The 25,279-nt window shown below is 40.9% G+C and overlaps 1 protein-coding gene across 1 annotated transcript in view; it reads left to right on the forward strand.

Moving 5' to 3' along the window:
- The window catches only part of MIPOL1 (mirror-image polydactyly 1), a gene marked incomplete at its 5' end in the record, with an annotated part of 132,295 nt that overhangs the window by 100,823 nt on the left and 6,193 nt on the right, over positions 1–25,279 (forward strand). The window contains one exon of the mRNA XM_010131096.1: positions 11,261–11,491. Within this exon, the coding sequence (XP_010129398.1) occupies positions 11,261–11,491 (231 nt within the window). The remainder of the gene's footprint in view (positions 1–11,260; positions 11,492–25,279) is intronic.

Below are 25,279 nucleotides of genomic sequence, written 5' to 3' on the forward strand. Positions count from 1 at the left end.
GGAAATGCACTAATGGCTTCCACCATCGTTAAAGAAGATTTCACTGGGAAGAGCTTTCACCAGTGAGGAAGGAGAAGTGCTGTGAGTTTGTCCCTCACCCGAAGGAGCAGGAAGAATGATGTGTAGCAAGGTTCACATGACCTGATTTCTCTTCCTTTTGCTTCTGAGCTAGGCAGGCTTTTAATGCTACCCAGGCTCATATAACAGCACATTATGTTTGTTGCAATCACATTCTGTAAAAGGAATTTTCATCCTAAGGTGGAGATACAGAAATGCTTACTCTTCCTTTTAGTTCTTCCATACTGTCTTTACCAAGAAAGTCATGTATTATTTTATTTCTACCATTGTGATGGTGGAATGAGGACTATCGTGATGTAGGAATTTAGTTGTCTCTTTTGAGCAATGTTACTGCTTCTGTCAGAAGAGAGTATCATATCTGCTGAAGGTTTATAAGCACAGTATGTGGTATTCATCCTAATAATCGTCTTGTCCTGGTCAAAAAATAAGTAAGGAATTGAGCAGTGTTGAATTCAGCGTTGGCTAAATTTCACAAGAACTTTCATACTCATACAGTTTCCTTGTCAGGTCCTGAGAAAATAATTAATTCCTTGGTTCAGTGCAACCAATATATTTCCTGCTACAGTATTTCACTTCTACGTGCTGGATATAGAGAAATGATACGCTGGCAAAAAGAAGCTGCATTTTTTTTCTTGTCAGCTCTTGCTTCATGAAGTTGAAAATGTTTTCCTCTTCACCCAGACTAAGTTAATTATATTATTCTAGAAGTTCAACTATATTATTCTCTTACAGATTTTATTTCAGTAGCCCAAAGGTCAAAACTCCACTCTTTGTGGTGAGGGGAGCTGATTTAGAAGTTTTAGGATACAGAAATCAATTCAGGATGTGTTTGCACCCGCTGTCTCACCCCTACACTTTGGAGCTCTCTCTTCACTGATTTTTCTCCAGCAGCCTCCAGTTTAATCTCTCTCTTTTCAAGAGGCATGCGAGTTGTGAGATTAGGCTTGCAGCTGGTGGGCCATATCCAGCTGATGGCCGCTTTTGCCTGGGAGGAAGGCAAGAACATCCTCTCAGGTAACAAAGATCTTGGTGCTCACAGCAGCTTGACAAAGCGCAGGAGGCTGCTGTTGCTGCCTGTGCCCCGTGGTGGCTGAACCTGCAATGGGGAGGCAGAAACTGCCTCCGAGAGAGAAATTGTTGTGTTTTTTCTATAAAGATCCCAAACCTGGTTCTGTCTGCTGAGGTTAACCAGGCTAGAGTGCATTGCCAACACACACATACTGTTAAGTAGCTCTTCCATGTCTTTCAGTGAAGACCTGAACCGAGATCAGGGCATCGCGTTTCCAGATGTGACACACGTAGCTAATATGAAGCAATCCTGGGTCCCCAAAGCTTAGAATTTAAAGACAAAAAGCAAGGGGAAGGCACTTTACTCCCAGGTTCAGTATGGCAGGCTGAGGTTTGCATGTTGTGACTTGCTCAGTACCACACAGGAGATGTGAAATAGAAGAGGGAATTCAAGAGAGAGCTCTGATCCCCAATCCACTAAATCATTCCCCCAGCATGCGTTCTTGTTTCACGTTGAGGAGAATGGCCCAGACAAGTCTGCCCAGTTGCTTCAGTAAGCACTGGTACAATAGGGAAGCAGACTTACCCTATATTAAATTTCCCAGCCGTTCCCTTTATCATTCAAGCCATCATTTTAACTGCCTTGTTTCATAGTGCTTAACTGTCCACGGAGCTGTATGATTTATAGGAATACAGGTTTGGCAGCAGCTCAGTAAGGCACAGCTTACTGAGTAGCGATACATTGCCATTGTGTCCTTCACGTGGCTTTCAGGAGGTGACTTGCTAAGCGTGTATCTACATAGCAATCCCTAAACGAACTGCCTTTTTGTGTGGGAGAAGCCATGGGAGCTTTAAAATAGACTTCACGGGCATCTGTACCTTTCTGGTGGAAGGTTTTCATGGTGTCCTCCTAGTGACTCACCGGCCCTTGCAGAATAGCACGTGTTGCTCTGCAGAGTACCAAGAAAGCAGGGAAAGCGTGGGCTAAGCACGCTCACCTCAAGTTCACCAGTGTTCCTCACCTCTTGGCACACTGGTGACCACAGCTGGGCATGTGCTGGAGCACAGGACACCTTGTTTGCCTTTGGTCAGAATTGCTTAATATTTTTTGGCAGCACCTTTGAGAAATATCAGATGAAATGATTCAAATACTCTTGGGTTTATTTTCCTGGGGCAGGGGGAGAAAGTATCCTGAAATTAAAAAAAAAAAAAAAAAAAAGGGGGGTATATTTTAATTTTTTTAAAAAGCCATTTGGGGAGGGGGGGAAAATTTTCTGAAAATTAAAAAAAAAAAAAAAAAAAGGGGGTATATCTTAATTTTTTTAAAAAGCCATTCAAAGATTTTTAACCAAGTCATTCAGCAAGAGAGTAACGACAAGAGGACGGAGGCCCATGTGATTCCCCTTGCCAGGTCAGTCACACCGAGGGCCTAAAGCTAGAGCTTTAGGGCTAGTCAGCTCATCCATGAGATCATCCCCCTCCCAAATTCCATATGTATTTGGTTATTCCATCTTTGAAACACATTTCAATTCTTTATATTTCTTTTAATTGCCTTCTCCTGGAGAGACTCTTTGCTTCCATCTACTCAGCTGGATGTTCCTGGCCATGCTGGAAGGCAGGGCTGGCTTCCAGCCCTGGGTCCAAGACAGCTTCGTCTCTTGCTTTTCTGGTTCAGTGGGGGAGTTAAGCCAAGTGATCACAATAGCAAATGAGGACAGCCATAAAATTCATGATCAGGTCTGATTTATAAAGATAACATTGTATTTAAGTACCATGTATTTTCTGAGGTTATTATTACCAGGCTTTCTTCAGCCAGTTGTTCCTGTATGCCATGCGCTTTGCTGATCGATCAATTGCTATGCCTTTATGACTTTCATTAATACTGTTTTCATCAGAGCAATTGCTAGTGACTGGAAAACTCCAGGCTGTTCAGTTTATCTGTGCCAGTGTTCGGGAATTATTCCCGTGATCTTTATTTTTGAAATCTATCGAATGGCATCAAGAGCACTAAAGAGGCCGTTTAAACATTGGGAGAAAAAAAAAAATTATGCTTTTACTTCTGGGAAAACATTTATGGTGATTCACGTTTTGGAATCTTAAACACTATCAATGTTTTATTCCCAGATTATTTTCCAAGAAAAAGCTTGGATCCACTGCAGAATCAGTTTCTTCAAAATACTGAAGCTGGATCATGCAGAGAGGCTGGAAGGCTGTGCTGGGGGAGGGGCGTCGGTGACTCCTCCATCCTCCGTCCCATGACATGAGCACAGAGGGATGGGATAAGCCTCTTTAAGTCTCTAAGGAGACATTCAGGTCGTACCCGGCTGTAGCAGAGAGGGACACGCACTAGGTGTTAAAGGATCAGGATAAAAGTTTTTCTCTGTTAGTGATCTAGACAAGCTGCTCTGCCCAGAACAGAGAATGGAAAAACACTTAATAAAACCCATTAGCTGGTAATATACCTGCTTCGAGGTGGGAATATTCACTGTACGGGAGTGTAAAGTCCCTGGATCTTAGTTTCATGTTTTACTTGTTTTCTTCCCTGGTGAAAAGAGGCTAAAAATCCTACACCATCTTGACGTGGGAGAGAGCTCAGAATTTTACAGAAACTGAAGCCCTGTAAGAAAATCTCAAATGTGCACTTGTATAACAGGTTCTGAGCGAGTCTGATGCAGTACTTACTGCTACAGTATAAAGGGCTGGGCTCCTTGATGTATATTTCTAGTTGGCATTTTATCAAGGAAATAAACTTTGATTTTCCTTTATTTCGTGACATGTGGATTGAAACTACGTTTTTGCAGTCCAAAGCCTTGATTTAAAAGCATTAGATCATTAAATTAAGTGCTTTTGCATACGACTAAAATCGTAACCGAACCAATTATTTATGCGGAGAGAAGCAAGATAAAGTTTCTTTCAAGAGTTCTTTAACATATCAGATTGATAAGAGTCAAAACACCTTTACTGCCATTAAATATTTACCAAGACTTGGCTTTTGGAAGAGGGGCAGTTCAGTGCAGGGTGTTCGGCTCCGTGCAATGCTATTGATTAGCTATCAGAAGGACATAGTTAATGGGTAACCAGAGGTATTACAGAGCGCTCCACATTCTTGTCAAGTCTTTTCTCTGAAGATGACCTAAATTAAAGTCAGTTACAACTGGCGTTCACCCTGCGACAGATTGCACAAGCTCACCTACGGTATGAACAAAAGGTTCACAAGAATCAGTTGACCAGGGCTTAAGCAATCCTTTCTAGTAGTTGTTGTCATCGCTGCTGGACTTTAGAACGGCACATGTTTACATTTAATTAGAAAGAACACACAGTTTACATCGCACAGTAGCTATCAGTATCGAATCAGAATTGATTTCCGCTCTCTTTCTCAAATGACTGTTTCCTTCAGACTAATTAAAAAAAGGCGCATAACAAAATGACTAATATAAATTTTAAAGCAAAGTAAACACTATTCCCTGGAGACAAAAATAAGTCAACAGCACCTAGTCATTACATTGAGCTTGTTTTCAGGTGATTCTGCTGCCTGCTCTGTGGTATATATCGTTATTATCAGACTGATATAGCTCTATACATTGATGTGTATATGAAATACCCCTTTGCAGTGAGTGGGCACTTCACTGACTGTTTCAGTTTTCAGGGTCAGCAATCTTATTTCTTTCATCTGAACTGCTGCAGTTTATCTAATACAAGAGGTAAATCAGTACTTTTTGCAGAAGGATTTTGTTCATTTCGTGTGAAATTGTTTGTGTGTGGGTCACTCGTAAAATGGAAGTGAGAAGGCATTATCCATATTACCAAGGAGAAGCTGCAAAGGAAGCTAAAAGCACAAACCAAATTAGCCTTAACTTCATGCATAATTTCCAGTAAAGAAATCTCTATTAGACTTTGTTAGTTATGCAGGTAAATATAAATTCAAACTACGGCGACAGGAGATGTCATTTAAGCCTCCTTGCAGAAATGCCTGAGTCTTGAATGTGCACATTCTTTGTCTCCACCAAAGAGTTCTGTGGTTCTAGCCAGTAACTTACTGTGTGCTGTCAAGTCCGCGGGAGCTGAAGGGGTTGCAGTCCGGACCTGGTTGGTAAGTAGGTGTGTGGAGCTGTAGGGTCTGATCCTGAAACCCTGCTCAGAAGGCCTGATGTTCATTTACACCACAATACCCTGGTTTCCATGTAAGAGACTGTGTTCAGAGTGAAGCTTTTGGCAAGGATCATTGAAAAAAGGAAAAAAGTACTACATCTGAAAAGCAGTTGCACCTATTTTCTACCTGGTTTTGTTGAACCAGTGACTTTATTATTTTGACACGCAGGCAGAGTTACTGCTTTCTTAAGTTTAGCTTTGAGGAAAACAACGCACTGTTCTTAAAACTGTTGTTGTCAAAACTGATGTTGTCAAGAACATACTCAAGGTATAAGAAATAAACCGCTATGACCTTTAGGATCCTCTGTCTCTTTTCCACCAGGTTTGTGTCCCTGCAAGTCCCTGACATCGGCATTTTCCCAGCTGGCCCAGAGCCAGTTGCTGGCTCTACACCACCCACGTACACACCCCTTCGGTGATCCATGTCACCCGAGTGGCCTCCAGCAGCCAGCAGAGGCGCAGGGGCTGCCAACTCAGCCCAGGGACTGGAAGGTGAAAATACCTCTTGTCTTTGAGCCGGCTGTGCCCCTCCTCCCTGCCTGCCGCCCACAGTGGAGCCGGGATCTGCTCTGCCCCTGCTACAATGCTCACGCTTTCCCAGGAAGGTGGCCGGGTTTTTGTGGTGCGCGGTAAAACATGGAGTTGCTGGCACCGTCTTAAACATCCTTTATATTCAAATACTGAGGTCACTCTTGGTGACTTGATGCCAGTTCTGTCTTCGATTAATAGATAAGGTTCCCTCTGTATTTGCAGTGTTACCTAAACAATCTATTACTGTAGGGAATAACTACAGTAATACAAATATAAAGTTGAAGTTACTTTGTTCACTAAAGCCATGGACAAATATTTGGGAATGGCCAAAGCATATGAATTGACAATAAAGAACAGATACAAGATAGCAAAATTTGGTCTTGCAACTGCTAGTTGCAAGACACTGTACAAAATAAAATTAGTTTTAAAATTCCAGATTAACTTAGTTAGAAGCAAGCTTTCAGGGCTGGGTGGTTGCTCTCTGTGAATGCTTAGGTTAGAATATGCTATATACAGCCAATTCCCTGTCAAAACATGACAGGAACGTTTTTCAGCAAGCTTGGTTCTAGGAATAACGTGCTCTAGTAAAGCTGTGAAGAGTGTCCACAATAGTTGCCGTTGTGTTGAAACACCATCCCCTAATTCATGGAAGACATTTGAGAGCCTTTGAGTCTGTGTCTTGCTGTTGACATCAGTATGTCGCGGAACCATGAAGATGATACATGCTAACATTAATTACACAAGTAATATTCAGGATTGAATTTTAAAATCTACAGTAGTCTCTTCTATAAACTCAGATGTGTTATATCTGAGAGCTGATGTATGTATGAAAAAAAGCTAACGCTAAACTTCCGTCTTCCAGACTCTAATTATAATCAATTGCACCCCAGGTCTAGGTGCATCGTGCTCGGGAAATTCAGGTGCATTTCTTAGCTACAAGCTATTAACTGTGGGTCTGTGGATCTAGCTGAAGAGGTTAGTACCACAGCTGCAAAAATTTTGAAAAACGCTTCCTTCTATTCATCAGTATCACGTATATTTTGCTCTGCTTCCACCAAATGTTATTAATCCAGAAACACTTCTAATTAATCCAGAAACATTTGATTTCTCTGCAACTCCATAAACAAAGGTTTTGTGATGGAGGTCAATTCTTTCTCGTTGAGAACAGTCCTTCAGCTTCAAGAAAGGCTCAGATGATGAAATCACATGCCCCGTATTCTTACTAGCTCTCCCAAGCTAGTCACAGGAAGTGGTTTGAGTACTGCAGTGGTCCTGGAGAGCAAAAATGAGGCCCAAAAGAAAATGTTTGCTGCTTGGTATCATCAGAAGACCGTCTTGCTTTAGTTTTGTCCTAACAAGACAGTGCTGCATCTAACATGGTTCTTTCAACTAAAGAAAGGGTCTTCTTTCAGTAGCGAAGCTCAGAGCAGCTTGCGAAGGTAGTACCGTGATTGCTATCTTTTAAAGATGAGGAGTCTGAGGCCCAGGAAGGAAGACGGTGTTTGCTAGTGGCTTTTCGTTGGTATTTGTAGGAAAATGGAAGTTCTAAGATGGAGCTTAATGTCAGTTAAAGCTTTCATTGTAGATAACGACACTGTGCTTGAATCATCTAGTCTCTAGGCTGTTTGGAGCCTTGTATAGGTTGCAGGTTTCTCTAGACTGATTGAGAAGAGGAGGCTCAACGTACTGCTCACTGCATGTAATTGAGTTTGGATGGTTTGGACGTGCGTGGTCAGCACGTGATCCTCTAAAATCCTGACGTTATATCACCAGCCACCACAGAGAAGAAAACCCATGGCTGGCCCTGTTCAACAAGTGCTTATCATTGGGTTTGATGAAAGAATATAAAACAGAGAGGATGCCTGAGCCCATCCTAGACTAGGAACACGTGGCTACACCACGCATGAGAGAGCGATGGACTGTGCAGCGCAGAGAACATACTCTGCATTACGTCCAGCATGCACTGCTGTTAGAACATGGCCTGTGGAACTGCAGAGGAAGGAAGGCTGGTAAAATATTTGTCTATGGTAGGGCGATGCTATCTCATAACCAGTCTACCAGCTGTCAGGCTCCTGACTCACATGTAATGCAAACTTCACCATTTTATATTCTCCATTTTACAGCAAAATGCCAAAGTCCGTCTAGGTCTTACGGGCTTTTTTTTAATATCGTCTCATCGCAATGTTTCCTAAGAGCACGTTTGAGGTAGTATTTTCAAGCTGTCAATGCCACCTGGCCCTTGAGTGTACTCAGCAGTATGAAGGGACCCTCTTCAAAGCCTGGGTGCAGGCTGAGGTCTGAGAGGTCTCCAGAATTTGAGCGTCAAAAACATTTGTGGTGAAAACCAAGGTCAGACCTACATGCCTTTGGGAATGTTGGATATGTTTATCACCGGGGTGGGGGAGGAGGGAGGGGACAGATAGAGAATGTTTGGTTTTTGCTGGTATTTTTTTTCTTCCTTTAGGTGGAAGGTTTCTCTATGTTGTTCAGTAATTGCTTCAGGTGGAAAATCATTTCCCACCTTGCAGCAAGAGTATGCCTGGCAAGGAGAGAAGTGTTATAAGAGCAGCACTTCATACAGTTGATTTTCAGCCAAAGTCAAGTCCCTCTGGGAGCAGTTACAAATGGTGAAATTTTTTAGCAGGCTTGAAGCTACTCTGACTTGGGGGGCTGAGGAGTCCTCTTGCTATCTGCTGGGGCTGCATAAATGTTATGTCACTTTTTCTTCTGCCTGGACACAGTTCAGGTGGACCCTTGAAACTCTCTCAGACCCAGGCTGGAGCAAGAAAGGGGCTGTGCTGCTATAGTAAAGTAAAAGGTTTATTATAAAGGTTATTATGTGAATTACTTAAATTAAGGAACTGTTTGAATGCATCTATGACCCATTCTTCAGGCCTAGAACTCCCATTTATTTTTGAATTCTAGCATCACTATTCTTTGAGCAAATAATCTTCAGGTCATTAATGAAGGAATTTCTACTTAATAAGTATCAAAAGGAACTGTTTTAGCGAAGGGAAGTATTTTAGCAAAGCACATGTTGATGGAAACCCGGCAATTGCATGATTTTGGGGGGAAAGAAGTTCAAAAGATCTATTAACCACAGTGCCTTTATCTGGAGGAATCACACTGGCTGCAGAATATATAGTGGTCAGAATCTATTGATCGCTCAGATGCAATTACTATGAGTTAAAACATGTGATAGCATATTGCGTACTGTACTGTTTGTGGCCAGTCTTTGAGAAGGAGCCCAGCTGTAGCCACACAGGGCCAGTATTTTAGAATCTAAATACATGACTGTATTTTTCTTAAGTTCTGGTAAAAAATCTCTCAGCTGATGTGGACAAGTTAGAATATTTAGCCTGTCCTCTTTTTTAATCAGGGACCCATGTATTCACTGAACACTTTAGCTTTTCATCTGTCTTTTTATTTTCTTTTAATCTCGTGCCAGGCGTTCAAGAAGCGGGCAGCAGCAGTATTTCGGTAACCTGCTTTCAGCATTGTTTGCATGCCTTCATATTTTTCCAGGGCAATCAATGCTTGCCCACAGTGGAACTTCAGTCAGTAAATTTTTTGTGCAACTGTTGAAGTAATTTTCTTTTTAATCAGTCTGTCCTAAGGATTTTATTGTCCCTTTATAAATATTTATATTTTCAATATGTCTTCATTTAATTGAAAAGATTCTTCAGGTTATTTGCAGACAACCACAGGTAGCAGGTATAATGACACATCAACTCTGACCTTTTAGCTTCTGGATTTCTATTAGTTCATCCACATTTTGCTTGTCCGTGTATATTATATTTTAGTTTGTATATAATTTTCCTCTATGGGCTGTAAGAACAAAGGGTGTTTTCCAGACAAACACCTTAATAAACTGGAAAGGAAGAAAATATGCTATTGGATACCAGCAGCTGTCACGTCTGTGTCTGGAGTATTGTAGTCACAACGCGCTGCTACTAGAAATCCACACCAAAATAACGTTCGGTATTTGCATGGCCATCAGTCAGAGGGATGATCTTGACTCCGATTCATCAACACAGCTTCTGATATTCATGAAGTTGTTTTGAGATGACTTCAATTATTTATCTGCAGAACACTGCTCGATATGCTATCCTATTGCCATCGCTTTCCTTATAAAAGTCTTGCATGAGTTTCTTTTACTAGCAGTGTAATTTTCCACTGCTGTAAAGTTCGACCATGAATTGTGGCTATGAAGAGATGGGAAGCAATCATTGGTAATTCCGCCGAGAGCGTGCTGGTGCACACTCCTCCCCTAGTAGCGTGATTTCTACCATTGCACCTTTCTAACTCCAGCCGCTGGCCACCTACTGATTCCTTGGGAAATGGTCAACAAGCTTCATTGAGAATTTTTCACCTGATGCACCACCTTTTTCTTTATTCTCCTTTTTTTCAATTTCTTCTCATTATTTATAGGTAACCTGTCTTGTCTAATATCCTTCTTTTTCATATTTTCCGTAGCTATTGTTAACTGATCCAGGCATATTTATATCTTTTAGCATCATGAATCTTATTGCCTTAAGACCCTATTTCATTTCAGTTTTTTATTTCTGATCTCTGTTTAAATTGCCCAGAACTTTGTGGCGCACAAATACAAAGCATGTAGGACTGCTTTCTGGTTTGTGCAATGAGTATTTAGGTTTGTGCTCTACGATTTGGTATCTCTATGAATATACCTCAAAATTAAGTGTAAAATTGATTGGGTTGAATATACGTCCTTGGTGCACATGTTCTTTTTGCCTGAGCGAAGCCAAAAACGGTGGGTCAGAAATAACCTTGCAAGAAATGGTGGCGGACACTATAGATATTGAAATGTGATAAAACCCTGATGCTGGCAGGTTACCTCTCTCTGTCTACTGCAGAGAGGCCATTTAAGACAGTATATTCTAGTACAGGTGTTACTAGTTAATTTTAACCAGCAGGAAGAAATGTTTTAAGGTTTTTTCTCACAAAAATATTGATCTCTTGCAAATCATTTATATTTCAAAGTAATCCTTCTGATTTAATGATTTTAATTTTTGCATTGTAGCATTTCTGTTCCTTTCGTTGTACTGAAAAATCTTCAGTTTCACAAATAAAACCCCCACAGCTGGTGGGTCTGCTTGCTAAAAGTCCTGTGTAACATGGGTTAATAACACGTCAGTAACTCGCACTGATTAATTCAGCTTCATGTAAACCACATTAACAACTTCTTGCTGTTGCTCAACGGTGATCAGGAAGATGTTAAAGCTGAAAAATGCCTTTTTTGTTGAATAGGTTTTTGACTTTTTAAAATTCTGATAGTAGTTCCACACCTCCAGGAGAGCCTCATGGAAACAGGATATTCTTTTTGTTCTCTGTCACTTTTGAAATAAAACTTGGTTTGGCATTAGTGCGTGTGGATCCGTGTGTGGTAAGGTTAAACGTAAGCATTAAACTTAATGCGGTATTCTGAGCCTTAGACTGAAACTTAATAGTGTGTATGGTTTTGTTTTCCCAGCTTGCACAAATCTTTGTCTGAAGGAATGAGTCTGAAGGACCAGCCCAACTGTACCTTTGGTACTTCTGGAGGTGGCCTGCAAGGCAGGGAGGATGTTGTGACCCTCACCTATCGCCAGATTGAAGATCTGGCAGCTCAGCTGCAGCAAGCTCGGTCAGAGCAAAAGGACACAGAGCTGAAGCTCCAGAAAGCCCTGGAGGCTTCACGGGAGGCCAATGAGAAAGTTCAGAGGTAAGTCGCTTGCCTTCTTTAAGAGACATTGCTATTGAAAACCAGATGAAACCTTGTTTGTCTAACTGAAAGTGCGGTGGTACTCAGAAAACTGCTTTCTACACACACAAGGCACAGAAAAAGTCTTTCCATCTCCTATGAATGGTCTTCACTGTCTTTTTACCTCATGGCAATCCAATGGCAACAGAGTATTTGCCTTTGTAATTGCACAGTAGAATATTAAGGTTCTCATTTTTGATCTGTCAGGCATCTGGCGGATTTCGCACCACGGTGCTTACTGATGAGGTTGTTTAGGGATGGCTTCAAAACCTCAGCGAAGCCAACAGGAAGTCTCTGAGTCAGCGAACAGGGATTGTATTCTCTTTCCCATCATAAGATTCTCTGTTACAAGGTTACTGAACTCCAAAACTGGAAGTTCACCTCTAGCGAAGGCCTTATTGTCACCTCTGATGTTGAAAGTCTGAGTGCTGGAACATAGACAAATGTGTTTTCACAGCCTGGCACTTTTCATCTCTGTGTTACACTCATCAGCTGCAAAATACCGCACTCTCACCCTTCCAAGGTGATCGATGCTGAACTGATACAAATTCTCCTGTCTGTCCTATTTGTCTTCAATTTTAATGTCTGCAGCGTATTTCTAGAGTAGCCAGAAATTGGCTTATAATTTATTGCAAGGAACTAACAGGAGTTCTTACTGCTTAAAAAAATGCTTGTGGAGTTCTCCTATTTAAAAAATAAAGAAACTATATTTTTAATTGATGTGTAACTACATAAAATACAGTCAAGACAGATATATGAAAATACATATTTTCAGTCATCTTTAAAACCTCCAGTAGTTAAGAATCACTCAGAACTTTATTCTGAACACTAAGATGTATTTGAAACTTAGCAGCTGCATGTTTGATCAAAATAAACGGATGGAAAATAATTTCAGCATGTGAAAGAGAATATTGTCTAAATCTTTCTGGCCATTGTTTAAAGCTGTTATTTAATTTCATTTTATTTATAAACATTTACTAACTGTAGATACTTAAGCGAGGGTGTTTGGGGGTTTTGTTTTGGTTTTTTAGTCTTGTTTAAACCCCCTGTAACCAGGGTGGCTAGAGAAGTGCAGCCACAACCAGAATTAAAGTGGTGCTGATGCACTGCTGTAGAGAAAAGAATTTACACAATTTAACATGCTCAACTACTTGGGAATATTTTGGTCAGGTTAGTTTTCATTATTGCTGAGATCCGACCACTGAGCCTATAGCAAAATTAAACAATTGGGTGAAGCCTTGTGATGACAATAGCGTGCCCTTTTTACCAAGAAACTGTGGAAATGCTCTGTGCATCTTCCCAGCACCCGGAGTCATCCACCCCCATCTTATAATTCAACCTGCAAACAGATTAAGCAGCTGAGTTTGTGGAAAGTGTGTTTACTTTGAGCTAAGAACCCTTGTGTGACACTATAGAGATTCCTCTGACACCTCTGGGAGAGCTACGCAGACAGTTCGTACTCATCAGCAGGGAAACCGGGCTGAGAATTCCCAATTTCTTTGTAACCTCAACCACTTCATACAAATCAGTGTTTGGCAATTAGGCAGGAACTCAGTTGTTAGCTTAGCTTTTTATTTTGAAAATTAGGATCTTCTACATTTCATAAAGGAACTGACAATTTATAAACCTGTCAACAGAAGGGCTTCTTGGTATTAATTACTGTAGTATTGATTATTAGGGCTGTCTTAAGAAGATGCTTATTGTAATTTAAAATGCGACACTGCGATTCATGGCATAAATAGGGTTCTAAAACATCTGTTTTCTTGCCTTCTTTTAAAAGCTCAAGTAAAATCGAAGTATTTTGAGTAGCTATGCAAAGTAGTTTCTCAGTATTATTCAGTAAAATATCTGAATAATTCAGCAACAGTTACAAAACAGGAGAGGAAAATAATTATGAGCTTTATTAAGAAGAAACATCATTAGAATAATTAAAATACTGTTGAAAAAGGATGCACTTTGTATCTTTGTGCCATGTAATTTACTGGTGCTCGCTGTGCCTTTGCTAATCCGTTCTCTGGCAGCGCTCAAGAATTTTTTAATATTCTTAAAAAACTTCAGTGATAGCGTTCAGCGTCATACGCAGAGCTTGAAATAGAGATGTAATTCCTCCACAGCACTGCCACCGTGTCAGGCATTTGTGTACCCACCTGCAAGTGTTGCTTTCCGAACGTGAGCTCCAAGTCAGAATAGGGGTCCCATGTTTTCCATCAGGACACAAAGCATCGAAAAAATGTCTGGATCCCATCCCACATGAAACAGCAGCTGTGAAGCAGAAGGGGGATATATTGGAATCTGCTTGTAGTGAACCTGGATATGGTAAAATTCTGTTTATACTGAAGTAGAGTGAACATCTCACACCGGCAGCGTGTGTGCCCTTCCCTGTCAAGATGATTTGCCCTCCCAGCAGGGTTGGTGGGGTGAAATCAAAAATGTTGACACTCTGAGAGTGACCACACAGATTTAGCAGCGCTTGTTTGAATCTGTTTTGATTTTGAAACGTTAACAAGATGCACATTAGACTTTTGAGAGAGCACTCTTGTAGTTTGCAAAGCAAATGCACATGTTAACTGTGTGGCAAATGTCAATAAATACGTCTGTGCCCCACTGCACAGCACATATTTATTCAATGAGAAATCACGATGATCTGCACGATACTGAATATTTTTAATCTCTACTCTGCAGAATGGCTGTGAGTATAATTTTCTGTGTTTAATTGGTTTTTGTAATTCATGGTTACAAACAAAGAATTAGGACAGCGGTGCAGAATTTACCAGGAGTGCTGGCTCGTCGCTACAGCCCCCTGCAAGGGTGTCCTGCCGGAGAAGCCAGGAGCCAGCTGGTGCAGCCCCAGCAGGGAGACGGGGCTGACCTGGAGAAGGTGGCTGGGAGAGCCTTTGAATTAATTAATGCCTCTGCCAGCAGAGGAAGCAGGACATTTTTAAAACTGTCCTTCCCCCTGGAACCTCTGGGATTGAGGAGTGGCCGCTGATGTCAGTGAGATCAGAGGGGTTATGCTGTAATACCGAATCAATATTAGCCAATTATCAGTAAAGGTTGAGGCCACTTTGATGTGTTTTTTTCCCAGGAAATGTTCTATTTTTCTGCAACAGCTTTGCAGCTGGAGTGAATTTTAATTTGTCTGTTGAGGACTTCTATTTTTTCTCATAGTTTAAGCATAGCTCTCAGTGTCTGAGCACAGTCACTCTTGCACGCTCACATAGCTATGTAAGGTGGCAGCGGAGGGCGCGCATGTGGAATTTCTGTGTGATCCTCTAAGAGTAAACACTAATCCACAAAGTAATGGTGCAAAACTATACAGGTGTGAAAATAAGCAGAAATGGTGAGAAACAGGCAGCTCGTGCACTTTGTGGAGGTAGTTCTGACTATGAACAAAGTTAATACAAAAGTGAGGTAAAACAGAAATTATTACTTCATTTGTCCTTAACTGTTTATTAAAGAGAACTTTTCTTTTGATTTTGGGTTTTTTTTCTTATAAGGATGAAGTCAGGAGAGTTATAGATTCGGATAAAATATTTCAGTGGATTGAATGCATAAGAAAACTAAGCGATCTTCTGAATAAGCATATCATCTCATCAAAGGAAATTAGTCTCATAAAAGAAATACTACTCTTAATAATGTTTGCTTTACCTCTTAAGACATGATTTTTTTGGCCCCCTAACTTTCATTGTTACTGGAACACACCCTTTTCTTGAGAAGTCCTGGATTTCCCTCCAGCATTTCTGAACACACTTTCTCTGCCTTTGTAGTTGTTCACTTAGTTTCTTAGCTCATGCTGATAAATAAGTCCATCAGTGACACAAAAAATCCAAACCCTTCTTCCCAGTGTTCCACACGGTTGAATAGAATACAAAAAATGGAAAGAAATGAGGAGCAAGGATTTACTAAGTGGCCAGAGCCCCCCCACTTCTGCAAGTAAAACTAATCTGCCTTCCGAGTACAGGAGCAGTGTGTGTTTCACATCAACGTCCAAGGCGTTCTCCAGTGCTGGCTGGAGGGTCTAATCTTCCCCTGGATGATCTGAGCAGTGCAGTTCAAGAACAAGAGCGCATATTTGAATAATCACACCATAATGTGAGGTGACCCTCCGACAGGGGACTGACCAGATACACATATGGATTTTGGGAGGACGCTCTGATGCTCTTTTTTAACACAGCTGTGACAAGAATGTGGCTAAGACCCAGTCGTCTTTCTGGAGTATAGCTGGCAAAGGAAACCATGAGGGGAAGAGAATTTAACACATGGGCGTAAGAGAGTCCGCTTCATTGATGTGATCTGAGGGGAATGTCTAATGACTGGAAGAATCAAACTTGGCAATGAAAACACAAAGCTCTTTTCATCAATTCAAACGCAGGCTCTAAAGCTGCAGATGGTTACCTCCAGCCTCGCCTATTCAGAGCGGGGCTGTATAAAATGGCACTTTGGTGAATACTAATAGATCAAAACAAAGATTTAATAACATAAAGATGTGGTGTTCGTTTTTAAATGAGGATACAGGTCAGTGTCTCAGAAAAGACTGAAATAAGTACCTTTATGTGTGGGTCTAAAGTCTCTGGAGATTTTTAACTGCAAACATGGTATCTTTAGTGTGCGGATTGTATTCAATGCAGCACAGCTATGCAGGGAGCAGGCTCAAAGCAAGATTTCCGAATTATTGTACTAATTGAGCCTCTTTGCAGCATGCAAATGTTGTTAACCGGTTATCTCCCTTTTAAAATCATACCGACATATAGTTAGTTGAAGTATACGTTGCAGCTTGTGTGCGTTCAGTCACTTGTTGTAGATAAGAATGGAGCCGGTTAATTAGAAATTGCAGGCAGAAGCACTGCACAAAAGAAACAAGTTGTACATTCACCAGGACTTAAAGCTGTTTGTTTTGGAGGAACCACCAACTGTCAGAGAACTCAGTTGGCTTTATTTTAAATTTTAGAGATACGTTTCTTTAATTTTCATCTTTCAAAACAACAAATATCGGTTGATTTCTTCCTTTATTAAGATGTTACATTTAGATGTTCAGATTTCTCTATTAAAACTAGACTGCTGGGGTTTTTTTTACTTTCAAAACTATCCTGGTGAATGCCAGATCAACACGTTAACTACTGGAGGAAAGGAGTACAGCTCCGTAGATATTAAGTTTCGCTGATTGGTGTCAGTGAATAATTTAGGCATTGTCAAAACTGGTTCTGCTTTTAATGAAAACCACTGCGCTCCTGCTGCTGTGAAGTTCTGCCGGGATTGAAGAGTTGCTAATCTTTTAATATCCTATGGGGAGTGATTTAATTGGTGCTGGTGTTCTGAAACATAAAGTAAGTGCTGGTAACTTGTTGAAGAATGTAGATGTAGTTTCTTAGTTACAGCGAATTGGCTTGGCTCTGTCGCGCTGAGTTGCAGTCGTTTGTCCCAGTTAAGGATATGCCCTGTAGTTTACTGAGAAACAGATGCTGGTGGGGACATTCGAAAGATGAGTGAGTGAGGGCAAAGTGCTAAGAATCTTTTCCTTGCTATAGCAAGCCACAAAAGTCAATAGCAGGAGTCTGTATGGAAGGAAACGGAGAGACGAGGAAGACAACTCTTGTAGCAGTCTACGACACCAGTGAAAATCAGCAATAGTTCTGGAGTCTCAGAACTGGATCAAAACTTATTAAAGGAGATTCAACATGGAAAAAACTGCTTGATGGGGACTGATGTGTTCACTGCCTCGTGCAATGATTAAAAGCAGATTATGAGCTCCACGAAGCCCATAAGAGATACACAATCTCCACAGGCGGGGTTTTATGGTGGTTAGGAAACCCTCACTAGCCAGATGGAAGATTCCCAGACACGCAAAAATACCACGTACCCTGACGAATTCTGCAGAGTGCAGCACAGCTGATGCAAAATGTCTTTGGCATGCATAGGAACATGAGAACGTCTGAAGTGCAAAATCTAGTAACAATCACAACTTATCATATACGAAAATATTACCATTATCTAGAGCAGCAATAACAGGCAGTGTGAATTTATTCAATTTAGGAGCAATAGGCTTGGCAGTAGTCTGCTTTAGGAATTGAGTGAGGAGTTAAGACTAATTGAAATGTGTGAAGAAGTCATGTGTGATCTAACTGAAAGCAATACATAGTAGGGTCAGAATTCATTTAAATACTTGGAATTCTGCACTAACGCCAATGACTCTTCTCAGAAAAATTCCGCTAAGACAGCACTCACATGTATGGTGAAATGATGAATTTAAAAGTCTCTTAGAGACACCTGTTTGTGGTAATAAAAGAATTGAGTAAGCCAGTGAGGTTACAGAGCCTTAGAGAAAGTTATGCAGCCTTAGAGAAATTCAACATACAGAGTGGAATCAATTTTCTGGGTCTGGAGGAAATAAAATATTGAACTAGTATTCAAATGGAAGGTGAGCTGAACAGTTTCGGTCACCAGTGGCGTATTCTCTGGGCTGTACACCACGTTTCTTGGTCCCCTTGGTAAGGCTAACGCATGATTCTTGCTCTTCAGAAGGAAATAGCTCACTTTTGCAAAGCTGTACTGAAATGTATTTTCTGCCTTGGATTAGAATATCTTTATTGGATGACACTTCGCTTACCAGATGTTGAATTACGTGCTGCGTGTCACAGTCCAGGTAAAATTTGCAGGCTGTGATAGAGGGAGCACCTGATATTAGTACCACTAACACTGATAACTTCCCAGCCCAAAGGAGCTGGGCTGGCGTGAGCAGGAAAATTCTGAAAAAATATGAAACAATCGAATTCTTGTGTTTTCTGCCTGGATTCCTTGGAAACCCAAATGCAGAAGCACATGCTGAACCAGAGTGATGCACACTGGTGATCCTCGTAGAGCTGCATGACCACAGACATCTTCTTTCAAAAGTTTCCTTGGCATCTGTTCCTCCTCCCCTCCTCTCCCCCACCCCACCGCCCCCAAGTTTTCTAAATGTCTTTTGGAGAGCAGGGCTGCGCCTCTGGGGCGTGACAGAATGGAGCTGCTTTTCCTCCTCCATCTAAGGAGATCCTGGTGTTTAATAACATTTCAGATGTTTCTTCTGTAGAAATCCATAGCTTCAGAAGGAGGAGTAGAGAAGGCTCTTCAGCCCTGGAGTGTACTGCTCTGGAGTGTACTGCTCTCCTGAGACACGGCAGATGAGGCTTAAAACCAAGTTTTCCTGACTGCTCCCGCTGGTAGTCAGTGTAATTTCTTATACCTGATTTAAAAAGGCGGGGTGGTAGCACTGCTGTTATCTTTGTCACCTTAAAAGAAACAAGTGGCCTCAGGTTAGTTTTAGAGAAGGGCAGCTTGAGGACCTCTGGACAGCTTGGAGCAATACACTTAGAGCACGGAGCTGAGACTTAAAAAAAACCCAACCAAACAAAAAAAACCTATTTGGCTAGTTTAGGAGCACCCTTGTCCTTGAACTAGTTGCTGCAAATTCCATCCCAAGGTGCTGTCATGCTCTCTGTGCAGTCTGGAGGAGGAATGTGCTGGGCCAGAGCACATGTGGAGCTGCAGATCCCATTCATCAATACCAGAGTCCTGGAAGACAGATCTGGTGATGCTCAGAATTACTGCAGACCCTTTGCAGTGCTCGCGATTCATGATACCTTTTGACATCTCCTCTTCACTGGAAGACAGCTCTTAACAGGGGGATTTGTGCTGTGAGCACCACTGTCTCATACAGTTACAACGTATGATAGTGCCAGAGCAGATTATGGGATACTCTTCTTGTGGATATTTGGGGTGTTCTAACTTATAAGGAGGCCTTTAGCATCTAGTGGTTTATGATCAACACCAGGATTATGTTCAGTGGTTTTTATGGACTATGTTCAGTACTTAGCTGAATGAAAATAAAAAATCCCAACCAAAGGGGATGGCAGACAACACTTCCCTGCATTCCTTGCACACCCAAGATTCCCATGGACTGCAGGGAGTTCTATGAAGAGGAAGAATGCAAAACCAAGCATACAGTCAAAGTATTTATTTTCTTTGTGTAGCTCTGGTTTACATTTACTTAACCTCTGTAAATCATGGATCGCAGTGCAGATATTGTTTTCTTAAAGTGTGGGTAGTTACAATATAAACACAAATATTTATCATCATTTGAATATTTAACATCTCAGCCTTTTGCAAAAATATAAGCGGTGCTGAAACTTCATTCTCTCAAATGCTAAAACGTATTCTATGAAAGTCAAATGTTTTCAGAGTCAACATAATCACAGCATCCCATTTTTTGACCTGTGTGTTCATTTACAGTTTGCTTATAGCTGCTTCACAGAGATGGAAGTTTGTAGATTACAACATGCTTTTATTGATTTATCACTAGCAAAATACACTAAGTCTGCTCAGTAAACGGGATCGGCTGGCTCTTGGGCTGGTATTGTATAATATCAGCTTGTTGTGGAATACTTCAGAACAAAATCAGAATGTTGGCGTGGTTAACATCACCGGTGTAAAGCGGACTGGCAAAGACTAATATTTAGTAAGACCAATAACACAAACAAATTAGATTTTGAAGTTGTTTGCCTAATAGGAAGGAGCAGGCTGACACAGGGTTTGTAAGCTATAGTTAACCATTCTGTGACAAATTATTAAATAACTTTGAACAGCAGATTGAGTGCTTCTTGAAGAACAGCAAGAAAACTTTTTCTCAGACTTGCTTTTTTTTCCAAACAAGTGTCACAGCAAATAATCATTTACTTTAATATTTTACATCCAAATAAAACGAGTAAAATAAAATGGCTTTTACGTTGCCGTTACTAAATAGTGTTTGGCTTGTTTGCAGGAGTCATTTATTTGTGGCTTGGCTGAAGGAATAAAAATAAATTTGCGGTTCTTTCTGTTAATACTCACAGTGTTTCTTAACATATGCAAAAGATTGAATACTGTAAATATATGTGCAGCAGCTCAAAAAGAAAGCCCAGACTTTTTGAAGCTTCTGAATTACGTATAATCTTTTAGAGAATTGCTGGAACAGTTCTTTACAGCAACAAATAGAAATAACTGTCTGCGCCAGCCAGGTATTTAATTCTAAGCAAACTTGAAGTCATTTAAATTTTTCCACTGCTTAAAATTATGAGTGCCTTTACTGGAGCAGGAGCTGCTTCTCGAAGGAAAAAATTTACAGTCCATGTTTCTAATCTAATACCGGGTCATTAATTAATAGCCACATTTTTCCGTATGGCTTTTAATTTTTTAATCAAAACTCTGTAGAAAGGCAGCATCACCTGTATTGACAAGTATGAGAGCTAACAACAGCTTTAACCCCATTGTTGCCACGGCTGTTTTACTGGCAAATTGCTCAGCTTTCCTGTTCTACATTTTTGCCGTATGTCACGTGGGTATAAGGATATAGACCTAATCACCGAGTTGTGCTAAGGCATAAATCTTTAGGACCAAATTTTATCATTTCAGCTTCAGATTGTGGAAATTTTGGCCTTAGAAAGTATCAGCATTTGGCCTGTGAGTGGGAGACACTGCGGGTGTTGGAGATGTGTATAATAAAATTACTGTAGTTAGCACTTTATTCTGTGCCTCATAACATACCCATTTCTGTCACCTTAGTCTTTGGTAAGATAATCAAGAATTATTTGAAGGGTTTAGCAGATACACATCTACATCTGATAGAAGGGATATCTAAGTGATGAACTCAACACAAAAGACATTTCACAAATCTCCAGTTTTGAGTACTGAGAAAATATTTATGTTTTTGAAGAATTTCATTACTCTTGATATAAAGCCAAATTTTTACGCTTTCATCAGCAGAAATTAAGTTTTTCTCCTACAATCAATCCCATTCATGTCAACACCAGGCAGAAATGGCACCAAGGCCTGAGTCTGCAAGCTCACCAGTTCAGAAGAATTGAAGCTGTCCTCAAAATTAGCTGAACATCCATTGCTTCTCTCCTGAGTCAGCCTTGCTCAGGAATTCATTCACCTTCCAGCAGCAGGAGAAGCAGCTCGTTCCCAGTCAAGTGGCAGGAACATGGAGCAAAATAGGCCCAAAAGGCTGGTGGAAAAAAATCTCATGTGAATTTTCATGCTAGAATGGTGCAGAAGACAACTAGAGACCAGCTACTGGAGAGAGGTTACTGAAGCTTCGATGTGAAAAGGCTTGTTTTTACCTTCATGGCCTTAAATGGCTGATAACTTAGTAAAAGCCTAGGAAGTATTTTAAGGAGTACTATGCACGTGTAGAAGACATGTTTGTCCATGAAGCTAACTCTCATCTGGAATTTTGAAAACTTTTTTTTTTTTTTGCATGTAACTGAGCAGTTAGCATCTTTTCTGGTTTGATCCCTGCGTAGGGAGCCCTTCACAACACCACCATAACAGACAAGCTTCATGTCAGTAACATCTACCTGTAAAATACTGCAGGCATTAAGAGGAGGAGAGGATCTTTTATCCCTGGGGCTTTTGTTAGTCCGCTACTGAGGGAAGACTGCTCCTATTTTTTCTGGAAATACTTAAATACTTTTCAGAAGTGTGACTAAGTGTGACTCGCCCTGAAACCAGAAGTCAGCGGGCACCGCTGGATTACACTGGAAGAGTGGGGTGTTCACCTACCAATCTGAGCCCGTTACAAAGGACTTATCACAAGAGGGAGCTTAGTTAAATGCTTTCCTCTTACATCCAACCCAATTTCCGTTGTTACCTGATCTCTCATTGATGTACAAGTCATTCTGGCTTCAGTGATACTGCATCAATTATGCCAGGAAGGCAAACCTATTAGAATACATCAAACCTGTGCAAAACCGATTATTTTTATTGTGGAGAGATTTTATAATGGTTTATAGGAAAAAATTTTCCCTCCATAAGCCCCAGATTACTCTTGGTCACGAGGGTGGAACCACCTCATGGAGGTGTAACGTAACTGAGAGCTGCATAGAACCAGCAACTCTGTATTGGGTTTTGCAGAATATTTGTGGAGTCAAGAAAAAAAGCTCATGTTGTCTTTAGTGTTTATGGTATCAAGAGAAGTCTGCCAAAGTTGTGCTTTGATGGGATGTACTTGGGAAACAGCCTGAGTAGTACTTCAGTATTTTCAATTTTACAAACTCATTGTAAACAGAACTTGACCAGAACATGCCCAGAAGAGGTGAGACTGGCTTGGAATAGGCATCTGAGAGGTTCAGACCTGACTGTACAAGAAAGGCTTGTTTGAAACATGCAGAGAGGAGTAATGTGATGGTTTCAGACCGATACTCCTCTTAGTAACCCCATTTTCTACAAATCCGTAAATGTTTATCAGTCTGCTGGTCCTGCATCCTGAGTATTTTTCTCACAAGGAATCCTGTCTAACTGTTTTGAGCAGGTTTGAAATACTGTTTGGTTTAGATAATAGGTTTTTGACATTGCTTTTAAATATTCCTGGAGAGGGATTTAGAACAAACTGGAGACCTCTAAAAAGTGGGTCCTTTTCCATCTCCTGAAATACATCTCAGCTGGATATAGAATAAGAAAACTGGCTAGTTGTTACCAGTTGACATGGTTCAGAGCACAGCCTGAGAAGCTGAGAGAGAAGGGCTCTATCTAGCAATTTTAGGTTCTAATTCTGCAGAATACTTTTTCTTTTTTTGTGCATGTGTGTGTGCACATTCAGCTCCAGACCACATATACATAAACTTAAACATGTGGGGCTTTTCAGTCTTGGTTGGCTGAGCTTCAGCAAGTCATTTCACTTCTCTGTGTGCCGTTTTGCCACATAATACAAAATAGACCTGATGTCTGCCTTTTAAATGCTTTACTTGAAAGTTCTGACCATCCCTCCATGTTGTGAGGGTTCAAAGCTAAGAGTATTTGCTTTTCTGAGATGATGTTGCTCTCAAGACGAAGGTGGGAAACAGTTCAGCGACAGAATAAGGTTTCTTGTGATTCGTGGCACTCTAATGATACCAGACATCATTACCAAAGGGCAGGACTAATGTTCATCAGGAGCTGATAGGAATTAATACTTTTTCCTCTTCAAATGAATAAATACTATGGCAGAGTTCTTTCTATGGGGAAGATACACCAGCGTTATGCAAAACTGCTAGCTTTTCCTAAACAGATGACAGGGACTTCCAGGAAGTATTTGGCAAGAAAATCCAGGAGACTCTTGCCTGTTCATATGAGCGCAAACTTTGTGGAAATGCCGTCACTGGAAGAAGTAGGCTTCAGTGTCCGTATTTCTCCTAAAAAAGAGATCAGCTGTGACATCAAATGCATGGAGACAATACTTGTCAGTGCTAAAAGTGATTCAAGCTTATGGAAGGAGGTCTAGAAAAGGATTTTCTTGCACAAATAGCGGTAGTAAACTTTGCATAAAATTGGCATATAAATTGTTGGGCTCAAGCTGGAGTAATTAGGTGAAGTTCTGTGATTCGGTTGAATAATCTGACGAGTATTATTTGGCCTAAAATATGCCAATACATCCTCTATTTCAGTTATTGTTAATTTTTTAATCTCATTAATGTCAGCCACATGCTCAGATGTGAATGGTCCATCCAATAGCCAGATCTATAATGGTCTATATGATAAGCATGTTGTAGATCTCTAAGTACAGAAATACAGAAGAGATTACACCGTAGTTGTGTCAGGTTTTATTTTTCTTTCCTATAAGCTCATTTATTTTTGGCAGCGTGTGCTGTTCTGAGAAAGCATTTGAAAGCAAAGAAGCAATACCTTTCACAAGGTGGCATTAAATCCAGTGCTGATGCCAAGTCCTGATTTTGTATTACCCTGCACTGTGCAGCAATCTGCATCAATGCAAAGTAGGGTGAAACGCTGTCAAAACAGACCAACTGTGTTTACCCCTCACTTTTCCTGCTGCTAGCGATGGCACAAGGTGAATAGTAATGGTGAGCTAGCCCATAATCTTCCAAACAGAAGGTAGAGAGCAAACAATTTGACAAGATTAGTTATTGTGGACCACAGATAAAGGCTTAATATTTTAGCCAAGGCCTGTGTAAGCCAGGTTTATTTTGAAATATGTCTGCTGTCAGGAGCCCAACTGGCTGTATTTACTTGTAAGTTTAATCATATACAGAATTACTCTTTTGGGTTGAGAAGACGCTGAAGGGGATTTAATAGGAATGCTTGTTTTGTGACAGTGCTTTTCAGAGGCAGAGTGGCTTGCCCTGCCAAATCGAAGGCCCGTAAGTTTAATGGAACATACTTTTTGGAGTGACATTACAAACAGCGTTGGGCAGGCAGGAATTGGCAGCGGTGCCTGGAGCGTTTAGATTCAACACTGTGGTATACCACAGTTTAGAGCTCGCTGATGCTGCTAAATCAGTCTCTAAGACTTGTGTTTTAAGACCAGAAAGAACCATTAATACCAGTCAGCCCAGCCACCTGTCTAACACAGGGCACCAAATTTTACTCCGCAATTCCTGCATCAGGTTTAAAACCACTGCTGAACTCCAGCATGTCATTTAGAACGCAGCTTAATCTTCCCTCTGAAAGATGCAGAGGGAACTTTGTTAAGGAGAGAGAGGTAGCCTAGTGCATCCGAACCATGTGTAGTCTTCCCCACTGTGACGCTGTATGAAGGAATTGTTACAGACTGGTGTATGACCATTAAATGCAATGTTTTTTGGTGAGTCAGTCAAAATTATTGTTCAAAAGGCAGGCTTTTGAGGTGGCAAAAATAATACCTAGACTGAGGAATAAGAATAATTACAGATTCATTGAACCAGCCAGAGGTAAGAGGGCAATGCCTCCGTAACGTGGTAGTCTGCAAGGTCATCCCTCACATCC

This window comes from Buceros rhinoceros, unplaced genomic scaffold (genome assembly GCF_000710305.1).
Source record: "Buceros rhinoceros silvestris isolate BGI_N320 unplaced genomic scaffold, ASM71030v1 scaffold12752, whole genome shotgun sequence".
NCBI classification, from domain to species: domain Eukaryota; kingdom Metazoa; phylum Chordata; class Aves; order Bucerotiformes; family Bucerotidae; genus Buceros; species Buceros rhinoceros.